This window comes from Coloeus monedula (genome assembly GCF_965178545.1).
Source record: "Coloeus monedula genome assembly, chromosome: 25".
Classification (NCBI taxonomy): Eukaryota; Metazoa; Chordata; class Aves; order Passeriformes; family Corvidae; genus Coloeus; species Coloeus monedula.
Genome location: NC_138805.1, coordinates 3,479,409 through 3,493,704, shown reverse-complemented (window position 1 = coordinate 3,493,704; position 14,296 = coordinate 3,479,409). Strand labels below are relative to the sequence as shown.

The following is a 14,296-nucleotide window of genomic DNA, read 5'->3' as shown; positions in this document are numbered from 1 at the left end:
TGCCTCTTCCCTATTTCCCAATCCCAAATGCATCTCATCTCCTCAGGTTCCACTCAGACACGGCACATCCCTGAGGAGAGCCCCAGTGGCTTCCACCTGCAGAGTGTCTCCAAGCTGCTCCTTGTCATCAGCTTTGTGTAAGTGATGATTTTTTCTGCTTTCCTTCCCAGTCAGCCTTAAACATCTTTGGTTTGTCTGTGTTCCTGGAGTTCTGGGCTCCCTTCTCTCCTTTCCCCTCAGTTTTTCCCTTGTTTTAGCCAAACATGAGCATTCCCAGACCTGTTCTGGGAGTCCTAGAAGCAGGTCTGGGACCTGGCTGGGACAGTGATGATCAGGACAGAGGCAGCTGTGCAAGAAGAGAGGAGTCAATACCTACAAGAGAAGAAATCCACCAAATACCAGGGTTTTATTTTTTATTTTTTATTTCAGGGACGCATTTTAGAGATTTTCAATGGCATATAGAAACTGTGTGCATGGGGGTAATTTAAAATAAGGGATTTAATTGCTGACAAACGAGCTGCTATCATGGACAATGACTCTGCAAAGCTCTCTGGGAATCACTGGGCTACCACAACAGGACTCAGTGTCTGGTCTGGCAAAACCTTTCCATGTCTGGTCCTGGGCAGTGATTTTGATAAGAGGTGCAGTCAGAAAGCAGCTGGACCCTTTAGAGATGATTTCTGCACAATATGTAAAGAAACACCTGAAGCACGAGAGGTTGGTGTGAGTTCCTTAGCTCAGCAGCAGGAGCTCCTTGGTTTGGGTGTCTTTCCTGGCACGCCTTTCAGGATTGGCAGTCTTGGACTGGGATGTGTGCTCCAAGCGAGCTGGGAATGGGTCCCTCACATCCCTGTGGCTCAGTTTAATACCTAAATTCAGTGTATTTACTGTTCCTCTGCCCTGGGGCTGACAGCAGGCTTCACGTAGTGCTGCAGTGCTTGCTGGGCAGGTGCTGTGGAGCAGAACAGCCTAAAGCACTGATCCAGGCTTTTCTGACTTGGGCTCGGCTTTTCCTGAAGCTCCACCCAGCTTTCAGAGAGGTGGGGAGGAGCTGGGATTGTTCAGTTCAAGCTGAAATGACAGTTCAAGCTGAGCTCCTTCCAGTGTTTCCTGGTCCCAGAGGGGCCACACAGGTTTGCAGCAGCACCCAGCCAGTGATAAATGAGGTGGTGTAAGGGACTGTCAGGATGAGAACATAGCAAGAAGGTGCAGAAGCTTTATGCCAGTGTCTCCTGACGGCTTCACTTTGGGTCACAGAGCCCTCTGTGGTATTTCCAGAATACTCCTCTGGCCAGTTGCCATCCGCCTGACTGAACTGGCCATAGTGGGCCATTCTTCCAGCAAAATAGCAGCACTATTCAGAGCCAGGCACCAGCCTGGCGTTTTGGAATCTGCTCCTGGGGAGGGGTGGAAATGCCTGCGTGTGGTGGGGGGGTGAGAGGAGCGGTGCAGGAGCTGGGCAGGGCACGGCCGGGGTGTGTTCCCAGTGCCTGGGGGTGGGAATGGGGAGGGCTGGATGTGAATACGTGTGGGGGGGGTGTGTGTGTCACACAGTGCCTGCATGGCCACCTGCTGTCCCCAGGAGCTCAGCTGTGCTCAGGGAACTTCACCACCAGTGCAGGCACACGGATCCCTGTCTGTCCTTCCTGCCTCTCCTCCCACTGCTCCTTTCTCCTGCCCCCTGTGCTGTCTGAGCCTCCTCCTCCCAGCCCAGTTCGTGTCAGTCCGTTTCTAACCTGCAGCTGCTCCGTCTTTTCTCTTCCCTGCTCCCATTAGGATCTGTTTCAGGTACTGTCTCTCTCTTTTTTTACCTCTTTACTCTCCCATTTCCTTCCCTTTCTCTGCATTCAGCGCATCCACTCACCCAGCCTGTTCTGTCTGAGCTGCCATCCCTGTCTCTCTGTCTGTCTGTCCTCACACATTTCTTCCACGAGGTGAAGTTTGGGGTGCTCACTCAGATTAAATCCCCACTCACAGCATGGACTGGGCCTCAGACACCTTCCCAAAGCGCCCTGGGTGTTGTCCCAGGTGTTCCTGGCTGCAGTGAGCTGTGAAATGCTCCTAAACTGGCTGTTTGCTTGCTTTCCTTGCAGTCTGGTGCTGCTGGTCATTCTCAACATGATGCTGTTCTACAAACTCTGGATGTTGGAATACACCACGCAGACGCTCACGGCGTGGCAGGGCCTGAGGCTGCAGGAGAGGTACAGCCACGCCTGCTGGGGCTTTCCTTGTTTCTCTTGGATGTCAGAGGCTTTCCCAGCACACCAGAGCTCTGGGCTCTCATTTTTGTGTAAAACAGGCGAAGCTGAAGGGCCGTGAGCATTTCCACTGCAGTTCAAGAGCAGAGTTAAGGCCACTCTGCTTCTTCCCAGCACCCCATGGAACAGAGGATGCTCTGTGAATAAATGTTGAGCGATTCTGGGCCAAGGTGGTCACTTTCCTATCCTTTGATGGCCAAACTTCCCTCTGTATGGAAAGGAGAGTCTTAGAATGATCCCTTTGTGCTCCAAGGAGAATTTGGGCCTGTGACACACACACTGTTAGGTTTGTGTTTTGGAAGGTGTGGGTCCAGATATCAGCAGTGTGTCCTGCCTGGTCTCTGGTCTATTTTTAGAGGTTGAGAACATCCTGATTCCACTTTTGTGAGGTGTTTTTGTCCCCTTGTGTCCCTTTTTTGGAGTCCCAGTTGTTCCCTTGCTACACTGGGTTTGACTTTAGGCATCCATAGCCATGTGCTACCACTGTGTTAGAAGTTTTTGCTTTATTTGTGCTACTTCTCCTCCTTAAGAGAGGCAATTATTACTTCCCCACAGATTGATACTTTAAGTGGTTATAGACCCTTTAAGTGATTTTATCTTTCTCTGTTGCTCTTGGGTGTTTATTTAGACTACTACAATAGTATTTAATACAGAACTTACGTCCTGTTTGCACAGCGTCATGTGCGAGTGCTGGAATTATGTGGGTGGCTCCACATGGGTAATTTTTGTGTTGCAGCCACAATTGCTGTGGAAGCATCTGAAGCCATCCAAGCACCTGGAATGCTTCCATCTGTCCTGATTCCACTTGCCTCAGTTCTGTTCTGGGGCCTTAAATGGTCCTGAAGGGAAGGGCTTGATACCTGCACATACCTGCCATGGAAAAGAGAGCAAGTGCAGCTATTCCTCACAATAAAGAGAAATCTCTGTACAAATTGTGTGATTTTATGACTCTTGCCTGTGTTTTCCTGGCAGGTTACCCCAGTCTCAGACAGAATGGGCCCAGTTGCTGGAGTCCCAGCAGAAGTACCACGACTCAGAGCTGCAGAAATGGCGCGAGATCATCAAATCCTCGGTGATGCTTCTGGACCAGGTGAGGCTGCACGGCTCCAGGCAGGGCTGTGGCCAGGAGGTCACTGTGTCCTCCCAGTCCTGCTCCCCATCCTTCAGCATTTCCTGCTTCCACCACAGTCCCTCAGCTGTGTCAGCTCCTTTAGATCCATCTCCTGGTGGTGGTGGGTACCACAAGGGTTGTCACAGGGTGCCACAGCTGCCCTCTCACGTCAGAGGGATCTGTGAATGTCAAGGAGAGAACCCTGCAGAGCCAAAAATCTTGTATTGGCACATTTGGTATCTAATCTCTGTCATCCCAGTTTGGAGAGCAAACTGCTTTTACCTGAACCCTGGATTTACATGCAGCTTTTGTGGAGGAAGGGAACACAAAGCCTGGAATTTCGGGATGTGCTGAGAACATAGTCCAGAAATGAAAGCTGCTGCCTCATAAACCCCTAAATGAGAGCTGCTCTTCCCTAAGGAGAGAGAACTCTCTGTACCCTGCTCACCCCTTCTCTTGGAGAATTCTCAGTCCCCATTTGTGTACCCCAGCCCCGACTCCCCGCTCCCAAACCCACAATTCTGCCATCGATACTTCACAGGGAAAAAGGAAATCCCCAAGTTCTCTCCTCTAGGGTAGCACCACAGTGGAGAAACCTCTTGTCTTGCAGATGAAGGATTCACTGATAAATCTCCAGAATGGCATCGGGTCCCGGGACTTCGGGTCAGATCCAGAGGAGAAACGGAAACGTTTCCATTAACAGGCAGGAATGCAGGAGGCCAGAGGACGGTGTGCAATATGTGTAAATAGGATATATAAATATATATATATAAATATATATATATACAGATATAAATATATATATTATATACAGATTTTAAGAGAAAAAAAAAAAAAGAAAAAAAGCCTAAAGAGGGGAAGGAGTGACCTCCAACACTGGCTGAACTGGAGCGTCTCTGGGAGCGTGGGGGGTGTGTGTGTGTGTGGGAGGGCTGTGCTCTCCCAGCACTGAGGTGTGCTTAGGGCCGTGCCCAGCCCTGCTCCCTGGGCCCGTGCACTGCTCCTCTGTAATATTCCTGGCTGTCTGTCTGTCTGTTTCGTTTTTGTTGTCTCAAAGGGAAGCATCAGCGTGAGTGCCCCCACCCTGTCCCCATCCCCTCCCTGTGCGTGCAGGTCCCTGTTCACTCTATTTATCTCTCAAAGGGGACACTGTCAGCTCCCTCACCTCGCTGGCTTCAGGGCACAGAGGTTTTGGCAATTGCAGTCAATCCCTTGCAAAACTGCTTTGGAGAGGAGGGGGAGTTGCTGTGGGTCTGTGGAGAGCAGATCCCCCTGGCAGGTCCCTCCTGGGAGCAGCAGTTTGCTGTCAGGGCGGCCAGCTTGGCTCAGAGCAGAGCACAGAGCGTGGCCAAGCTGCAGTCCCTTCCACAGACACTGATTTGCTGTCGTGGATGCTGCACGGAGAGGAGTGTCTGGCCCCAAGGTGTGTGGGAGGAGGAGAGCCACACCTGTGACAGTGTCCCCTTTAGCTGTCCTCTGCTTTCTCTGTGCTTGGGCCCCTGCCCCTGAGCCACCCCTGTGCTGCAGGTCTGCATCGGTGCTGGAATCACCACGGTGGGAGGACCCAAATCTAAAACAGAAAACCAAAATTAGGATTTGTTTGCAACCACTCCCACTACCCAGCTCAGTAAATCTCTCTCCTCTTCGTTCACCCAGCCCTTGTCTTGTAAAATCTGTGGGAAAACGGGGAAAGACAAGAGCTTCCTTTCCTTGCCTGGGATAAATTTACATAATTGTATCTATGCAGCAACAGCCATCACTGTGGATATTTACATGACTGCATCTGTAGAGCAACGAGGCTTCCAGAAATCCAGGAGAGGTCAGGAAGGGTCACAGGGACCAAGAGGAGAAAGGCAGAAGGGACCATCAGAGGGTGGCAGGACAGAGCTGGGTGTGAGGCACCTGTGGGGTGTCTCCCATCAGCTGGGTTGTGAAGCCCTGAGAGTCACCAGGTGGTAGAGCTGCACTCAGAAAAAGCCAGTGTGCATTTTCTGTTGTTCTGGGGATAATTCCAGACTCCATTAGCAGCCAGATGAGGAAGGAGGGGCAGCTTGGCTGTGCTGTGCAGTGCACAAACTCCACAGGGACTGTGGGGTTGGGATGCAGGCTGCTGCTTAGAGTGTTTAAGAACTGCTCTGGCCTCTTACCCAGCCAGGTAAATTAGGGGAATGTGAGGCCCTCTGTGTCCAACACTGGGATTTTTCCACCTTCTGACTGGCAGGAGGGAGGCAGCTGCACATTCCCAGTTTGGAAATGGTGCAGTTGTAGCTCCTTCAGGGAGTGCCAGGGTCAACAATTGGTCTCACACCATTCTGTACCACAGAATGTCCTCAGTGGAGTCTGAGGAAAACCCTCTCAAGCTCTCACTTTGCAATTAGGGGAAGGTATGGATGCAGGAAGAAGCTGCTGATTTCTCCCAGGCTGCCTGCAGTCTCCATGACCGAGTGCTGAACACATGCCCCATGCAAGAGTCACATTTGCAGGAGCATGGATGAAACCAGGTTATCAAAAAGACATTTCAGACTGTGAAAGCAAGGTCCACTTGGGGAAAACCAGAGAGTAATGTGTATTTATGACTATTTATTTAATTTAATGCTGCTGACTACTGTACTGCTCCCTGACTTTTTTCCAGGGAGGCTGCTGTGCAATGAAATTGAGGTGCTAGGGCCTGGGAAGGGCTTTCTGTGGCTCGTTTTCCCCGCTGTGACTTGTCAGACTGTCCCAGAGTCCCCTTTCCCCCCATTAGTCAGTCCCACAATTACTAAGCACACAAAATTCCCCTGCTGCTGGAATTTCTCTCTTCTAGAATTTAATTTCAAGCACCAAGCAGGATGAGACAGAGGAAGGAAGCCCTGGGATTCACCCTGCCCATGCCAGGAAAGAGAAAGGAGAACATGGCATGTGGGGGCTCCTCTGCCTGGCTGGGAGGGGTTTGGACATGGGTGGATGGAGACAGAGCAATCAGCCAGGGTCACAGATCAATGCTGCTGATCAGCATGGGTTGCTCACCAATGTCATATCCTCTTTGTCAGGGAGGCAAGGAACCCTTTTTCTCATCCTGCATCCTTCCTCTGTGCAGATTTCCAGCTGCAGGCTTGGGATGTTCCCTCAGGCTGGGCCCCAGGGACAGAACTGCAAAAGCCTTGTTAAATTAATGTCAGGCCAAGCAGCTGTAGCAATCTCAACACTAATATTTGTTCTGCACATTAAACTGGGTTTTTAACATGTTTCACACCAATCCTGACACCCAGCAATGTGAAATGTGTCATTAGGAGCACAAGGCTGGTGGACACCAGCCAGAACCTGGTGCTGCAGTGTCCTTCACGCTGAGGGAGGTTTCTCTTGGAGGCCTTAGGGTTTTGGTTTTCCCAGTTACTTCTTTTTCCCACTTGGCAGCCAGTCTGGCTTGGAGTTGGATGGTGTCTTGGTTTGAAAGACAGGTGTCTGCTGAGGAAGGCAAGAGCCTCCCTTAGAATGAAAAATGTAATCCCCTTCTTTCCTAATTTACTATGATTTTGAAATTAAGGCGGCTTTCAGGCAAAGCTATGGGAAAATAGGAATAACAGTTCTTTACTAATATACATTTTATATATATAAGTAAGGCAGGCAAACAACAACTCTGGCAGTAACAACACACAGCAGCAGAACCAGCGCAGCCTTCTCGGCTCTCGGGCACTCTGCCCTCGGTGCAGTCGCGCTCGCAGCCGGCAGGGGCTGGGATGGTGTCGCGATCCGCTGATACAAGACAGGGTCGTGATGGTTCGTTTCTTGATCTCAGAGTGCAAAAGGACACAAGGGATTTCGGTCTTAATGAGAACAGTGCACCTTTATTAAGTGCCCACAACACGGTTGCCCGCGGCTGCAGGGGCGCGCTCCGCAATGTAAAAAAAACCAAAAAAAACCCCAAAAAACCCAAAAGAAGGAGTTCTATCGGTATGCATCCTACAGAAATGGTTACAAGAAGTGACCTTGCACTAATCTATCAAAGCAAACATGGCACAGGAGGCAGCCAGCTACGAATAGGATCACCTCTTCTTGAAGCCGTACTTTTTCCTTTCATAGAAAAGATCTGTCTTGGAACTGCCCAGGTTGACGATCTTAGGGCACCCATCTCTGTCCTTCTCCTGCACGGTGCACTCCTTGCAGTAGTAGGCGTCGGACACGCCGGGTCCCCCGCAGATAACGCAGCGGCCCTGGTAGGAGCCGTAGTTGCACTCGTCACAGATGCGCACCAGGCTGCAGGGCCGCACATACGAGTCGCAGATCACGCACTTGCCGTCGCATTTTTCACAGAGCCTGCCGATCGCCACGCCCGCCTGCTTGCGGCAGAAGATGAGGTCCGGGTGATGCTTGGCCATGGCGAGGCGGTACCCGGCCGGCGCTGCTGCTGCTGCGGACGAGCGAAGGTGCGGGGCAGGGAAAGGCGGGGTCCCGGGTTTTATCCCTGAGGCAGCCCAGGAGGTGGTGAGAAAGTCTGTGGTTCGCTGAAGGAGGGTGTTAAAGCAGGGTCCCGGTGCAGCGGCCGCTCCAGCGAGCAGCGCTCCGCTCGCGGTAGAAGGAAGGCAGGAGCCTGCAGCGGTGGTGAATTCTCCCCGCAGCGAACGCAGCTTCTTTCCCCTCTGAACGCCGAGAGAGCAAGTGGGCTAGGAGCTGTAGTCCACCCCTTTTATCCAGTTCCAATCTCGCGGCATCTCTGTCCTAGCCGAGAAAACCCCAGGGAATAGGAAGGTGGCCAGTTGGGCCACTCCCCCTGTGGGCCAGGTCTTTTGTCTTTCTTAAGTGTCCAGTAATTAACGTTATCTTAGCAACGTATTGCTGCTGGGGGCGTGTATGGGGAAAAATTATCTGAGAAAAGTAGAACAAAAAGACAACTCCTAAAACCCCAACAGCTGGGATGCACAATCTTTTATTGCCTCTTAATCTCCCGCAGTAGTAATAGAAAGGGGAAAAGGAAGGGCTTTAGGGCACTAACGGTGAGGGTTTAAACAAAACCTGGGAGTGGTTCACACCTCTGGAGAGCTGGGATAGGAATCAGCTGCCCCTGCTCAGTCCCAGCTGACAGGTTAATGCCTTCTGGGGCCAGAGACAATTTTGGATTACATTTCCAGGAGGGATCACTCACACTTTCTAGGAGTGAGAGGCCTGAGTAATGTTAACAGAGGGTGGTGCCTCCCTCAGCACTCACAGCCAAGCTTGGCTTTCACCATCAGGCTTTTGTTTCTCCCCTTGCTCACCTGTGCCAGAAATGCCACTGGATTCTTGTCACAGCAGGTGCATTTCCCCTCCCAGTCTGATCCTTCCACCTGCACATCTGCTGGGGTTTGATTTGCAGGGTCTGAACAACGACAGAAACAGGGATTTTTTTTTTAAAAAAAAGGGCATTTCTCCAGCCAAGCATGCAAAATAACGCCAACAGCTTGTAGCCTAATTCCTGCCAAATGAAGATGCTTCCTGTTGGGAGGAGGGGGAGCAGGAGGCTCTGATCCACCAGGTTGTGACATCCTCACTGATCTTATCTTGGTGCAACCTCACCTCTGATCAAAACACACCCTCCAGGACTTATTTTAGAGCAGTTCTGGCAGCTGGGTTGAGTGGATTCGGGTCCTGGATAGCTGATGTGCAACCAGGCATTCCCAGAGCAGATACCAGAGGGATCTAGAGCAGCACCTGCCTGTAAAGTCTCTGAAGGACCAAAACCCAGGTTATTCCAGGTGGTGAGCTGCCCAAGGCAGGGGCACTGCTGGGCCTGCGCATTCCAGAGAGAAAATGTGGGAAAATGGAGGATAGGAAGGCACCTGCAGTGGGAAGGAGAGGAGTTGGCTGTGGATTAACAGGATAATGAGCTTTTTGGGTGCTCTGCACTTCAGGCACTCTTCAGTCAGAAAACTTTGCTGTTAACTCATACTAACTTCTCCTGACTTCTGTACAAATCCTTCCTGGCTCCCTCAAGTCCTTTTGGAGAAGGGAAGAAAGGCACATGACTTTGATCTCCCCTGAGCTGCCTGTTCTGCTGTGACAGAGGCTGCATTTACACCCAGCTCTGACTGCTGGGTGACACCTGTCAGGAAAATTAATCCACAAACACCAGAGGTTCATGTCCAAAAAGGAGACAGAGGAGTCCTGTTACTTTATTCGAATAAAGGGAGAGGTTATGGGGCATTTCCCCTGGGGTCTCTCAGATTTTTGGGGGGTGCAGCCCCTTTTTTTCTCCTAATTTCCCAAAACACCTAATACCTAAGACTCCCTTCTAATGTATAACCCCCACCCTCCCTTTATTACTTTTATCTTAGTTCTCGTGGAATTTATGGTTCTTTCCCATTGTTTCTTTCATCTCTCTATCTAATTTCATTTATCAGCAGACCTATAGTTTATTTGTAAACACAAATCTCTTTCTTTCCATTCATTAATCAGTGAAATCCTTCCCATTGTTTCTCTTATCTCGCAGTGCTAGTTTTATCTACCAGCAGGCCCACAGCTTGTTTGTAAAGACACGTCCTTCATTCCTCTCACACCTGACCCTGCTTGGATGCTTCTGATCTTAGAAAGGGACAGGAAAGGTCTTTAGTGTAATATGGCCCTGGACTGGAAGAGGAAAGGTTTCAAAGCACAAGGCTTTGCTGGATTGGGAGCCCTGACGGCACAAAACTGTCTCTGAAATAGCTGCATGTAGTGGGAGATCCCCTCTAGGAATGCTAATCCTGGAATGCTCATCCATGTCCTTATCAGACAGCTTCAGCAGCTACACTGGGTGTAGATAAAGACAGACTTTTCAGCCTCCTTGGCTCCTCAGCACTGTCCTGGTAGCCACATAGGAGCTTTTCCTTCCCTTTATGCAAGAAGGTAGAAATTTCTTTCCCAGAGAGTGGCAGGAGACACTTTGGGTGTGGGTGCTTGGAACGAGACCTGTTGGATTTGCTCTGTGTGTGTGCTGTAGCAGCTCTTCTCCCCAGGAGCACCGTGCCAGGCAGCACCTGCTCCTCCCAACGAGCACAGGAACAAACTCTCTCCTGATTTACAGCTGGAACTTTCTGGTTCCACATCATGCAGAAAATCAGTCTCAAAATCACTGTTTAAAGCAGCAGTGCCTGGCTCAGGGGAGGCAGCTGCTGCCATCCCCAGCTCCTGACAGATCAGTGCTTCCTGCACTGCCTGCCCAGCTCCAAGGGGCTCTCCCACAGGATCTCTGCCAGGCTGCCACCAACACGGTCTGTGGCACAGCCACCTGGACTCTGGCTTAGTCTTTTTAGTCTCAGCACCACTTAAAATACCTGGCAGGGGCTTGCTTACAACACAGCTCAGAACAGAGACTCTGGAACCCAAGCCCTCGAGGGCCGTGGCTCACAGAACACCTGTGCCAGTGTGGTTCCTGTGCTGATTTCCTGGCCCCTTCCCCCGGACATGCTCTGATCTCTGCGCTTTGCAGTCTCCAGCACGAGTCTCTCTGTGCCATAAAACCTCTCCTTTTCTGGATGTGCACACTGGCCAAGTAATCTCCTCGTGTCTTGGGCCACTGCTGACTGAGGCCATTCCCTGATCTAGGCAGACAGCATGGGCTTCTCCTAGCACGGATCCGTGGCATGGCATGCCCTCCTCCTCTCCCACACGTTTTGCAGTGCTCACTCTGGCTTTTCCCTGTCCCCTCCCACCTCTGCTGCTGGACAATCATTCCCCGTGTCACAGATGGTCTGACCTGGTGCTGTCCCTGCCTGCCTTCCCCTCCCGCAGTCTGTATGCTCTTCAAGTGAATGTGGTTTATTTTATTTTTTTTCAGTAGGGAAAAGGACTTCCTTCTGCTGAAGGAATTATATTTGCACATGGCTCGGGGAGGTTCCTCCTCTGGCCGTTTCTGTTACCTCACTCATTTAGGCCAATTCCATTGCTGACGTTAAAGGCCACCTTCCCCGACCCCAACCCTGAGAGTAGGTAGGGAATAAACCCCGATGTGCAGCTCAGGCTCTGGAGCCGCGTCCCCGGCGGACATTGGGGTTTGGGAGAGCGGCTGTTACAGCTTCATCCATCCAGCAGAGAGGTGGAGCCTGTGCCACGCACGTCATCCCCACCTCCACAATCCCACCTCCCGGGAAATGGCCCTTGGAGAGCAGGGATGGAAGCACCGACCTGGCTCTGGGCTGGACGTGCAGGGAGGGAAGAGCAGCAGAGCAGTGGCAGCGTTACAACCTCCCACGAGGGGCCTGGCGTGGCCGTGGCACCTGGGACATCACCATTCCCCTGGGATTTCATCTCCCACCACGTGCTCCAGGGCTGGAGAAAGCTGCTAAAACCCTGGGCCGTGTTCTCCCCACCTGGATCCCGCAATTCCTGTGCACAGCTGCCGATGAATGAGAGTCCTACGACCACCACAGGCACGTGCTTCCCTCCTGGAATCCCCTCCAGAGCCCGGGGAGCTGGGGGCTGATGGCTGAGGTGACTCTGGGGTGGGTGGGGGAAGGATTGTGGGTTTGTTTTAGGAGTTGTCCCGTCAGAAACTTTGCGCTGTGCGCAAAAACAAAAAAAAACCCTGCGGTTAAAAAACGATACTGGAACGTTCGTGCTGGAATTGTACAGGCTCTGCAGCCAAACCCTGTGTAAGTAGTTAGTACCATGGAAGTACGGTATCAATTAAAAAATCTATCCAACAACCAGCGTGGCTCTTTGTTCTCTTTATTATCCTGCCTGTTCCAGAGTCCCCTCTCCCATTCCAAACACACACACACAGAGTCTTTGCTGGGAGCATCTCTTCCAGGTCTTGAAAAATCACTGGTATTTTAAATATTATCCATTTTTCCCTGTGAGATCCTTGAGCAAAACTTTGCACCCCGTTTCCTTCTGCTTGGAATGCCACGTGGCCATGGTCACCCCTGTCTGCAGGAACTGGAAAGGTGAAAGATTTGTCCAAAAAAAGAGCATCTGCAGAAGATGCCTGTGGGATATGGGGAGGTGTGGGACAAGGGGACGGCCCTGCTTTGCCACCTGAGGTAGCTCTCAAGAAGTTCTTGGGTTCACTCCCTTTTTGACTGAAGTGTGACAGCAGAGGGTGATCCACGGTTCACGGGGACTGAGGAGCAGAGCTGAAAGTGGGAGAGAGGTGTCCTAAAAATCACCATGGGCTCAGTGCCATGGCCAGTGCTGGAAACTCCAGAGTTACAACCCAGTCCCTCCTCTGTTGAGTTCAGGATTCTTCCAGGCAAAGTGGGATAGGGAAAAAGATGAGATCCAGCTGAATTCAAAGAGGAGCTGCTTGGATATCCCTTTTGGATGTTAGGTTTTTTGGGAACTGGTGCCCAGACTACGAGTGTGCTTCGTCTGGAAAATGTGCTCCCCTTGCCAGGCTTGGCTCTGGGTTTGGGAGCAATCCTACTACCAACACTGCACTGGAGTAGTTTACTAAAGTTGACACCCAGTCTGAAAAAAGGGTTTTGAACAAGTGCCAGCTGGAAATCTGGCCTGGGCCTGACTTACAAACGGGGTAATTTCCATGATTTTAGCAAACACATAAAAAGCAGCAGAACAAAGCAGAGGGGATTCCGTGGGCGGGGAGCATGCCTGGAGTCACGAGCACTTTGGAACTACTTACAAGCGGTCAGTGGAGCAGAACTTGTCAGCTCTGGCAAAGCAGCACAGGCTCCATTGCAGCAGGGATGTCACAGCCTCTGCCACACAACAAACCCAGAGCTTCCCGCCCTGGTCTAACAGCAGAATTCCACCCTGGCCAACGTTTCTGCCTTTTCCCCCCTTCCAATCCCAGCTGCTCAGCTCAACTGATCTACACTGAAGGACAGAAAACGAATTTTACTCTGCTTAACCCTCAGAAAAGGTAAGTTTGCATAGGGAAGATAGGATTTCCAGGGTGATTCCTGGGCAGCAGGGGATCATTTAGGATGAATGCAGACTATTTATACTGGTGATTAATTACCACAAGAGAGAATTAGGATTAACTGGGCAAAGTGGGCGTTTTCTGTCCATCCCTCTAGGTGGTGCTGCTACAGCACCGGAGAACCGTCACAGTTACAAAAACTACAACCATTTTACTCGGCTGCCATCCTTCTGTGAGGGCTTTGCATCCTATTTATTTCTCCTGCCTGCCAGGCTGCCTTCCTTTCCGGGGTTTCCCAGGAAAAGGTGGATCCCGTACCCTGTCCTGCTGCCGTGCCAGCTGCTGCAGGACGTGGCTCTGCAGGTTCCTCCTGCTGCTGTGTACTCCAGGAGCAAACCTGCTGTGCCAGGCAGGTGGAAGGAGCTGAGCATTTTGACACTTGATAAATGAGAGGGACGCAGGGGATTCTCATACTTACGTCATCCTGCTTCCCAGCAGGAATACTTTAGGATCTGGATTCTCAATCCCCTCCAGAAGAAAGTGTGAACGTGGCACAGGGACCTGTCCTCACTACACATTTCTAGTGCATTACAGTCTTCACCCTATTCTGCTTGTGCATGGACAGCCCCAAATCCAGAGTGATTTCATTCATTAATTAAATTCTTCCTGTTTGAACACCAGTAAAACTGCTTGGGCCACAGTATGTGGTGGAATAACCCCCTAAGAGAACCTCATTCGCAGTCCTGCAGCTCAGAGCAGCATGCCATACATACCCTTGACCTCTGCAATGGAGAAGTAGCGTATTTAGCAAATAAAGGTGGTGGTGAGAGCAGCTGAGAAGTGACAGGTAACATTTACAAAGCCATTGAGGTGATGATGGAACCGAAACTGGGGAAGGAGCCGTGCTGCCCACACCCCTGTGCCATTTGCTCAGCGTGCTTCCACAGAGGAGTCCTTCAGCACGCGGGCTGGCACTCGGGATGGGGTCATGGGGCCAAAGTCAAGGCTGTACAGAGTCCAAGGCAAATGGAAGAGAATTTACACTTCCCTGTGTTCCTCCCGACGGCGCAGAGCTCCCCCTCAAACCTGGCTGGCGTGGCGTGGTCCTTCTGT

General features: G+C 51.3%; 2 protein-coding genes across 9 annotated transcripts in view; one reads left to right on the top strand and one right to left on the bottom strand.

Moving 5' to 3' along the window:
- Positions 1-5,163, top strand: part of GRAMD1B (GRAM domain containing 1B) — a gene marked incomplete at its 5' end in the record, with an annotated part of 83,839 nt that extends 78,676 nt beyond the window's left edge. For 7 of the 8 annotated variants that reach the window (XM_082296977.1, XM_082296976.1, XM_082296975.1 and 4 more), the window contains 4 exons: positions 47-137; positions 2,094-2,201; positions 3,231-3,348; positions 3,980-5,163. In XM_082296977.1, the coding sequence (XP_082153103.1) occupies positions 47-137; positions 2,094-2,201; positions 3,231-3,348; positions 3,980-4,069 (407 nt within the window). In that variant the 3' untranslated portion in view covers positions 4,070-5,163. Of the gene's footprint in view, positions 1-46; positions 138-1,776; positions 1,789-2,093; positions 2,202-3,230; positions 3,349-3,979 lie in introns of all 8 variants that reach the window. The other variant, XM_082296972.1, reaches the window with a different exon arrangement.
- A 1,663-nt stretch (positions 5,164-6,826) lies between these two features.
- Positions 6,827-9,463, bottom strand: LOC309581953 (PHD finger-like domain-containing protein 5A). Its single transcript, XM_082296876.1, has one exon. The coding sequence runs from the start codon at positions 7,725-7,727 to the stop codon at positions 7,395-7,397; it is 333 nt and encodes a 110-aa protein (XP_082153002.1). The 5' UTR covers positions 7,728-9,463; the 3' UTR covers positions 6,827-7,394.
- Positions 9,464-14,296: the final 4,833 nt, after the last annotated feature.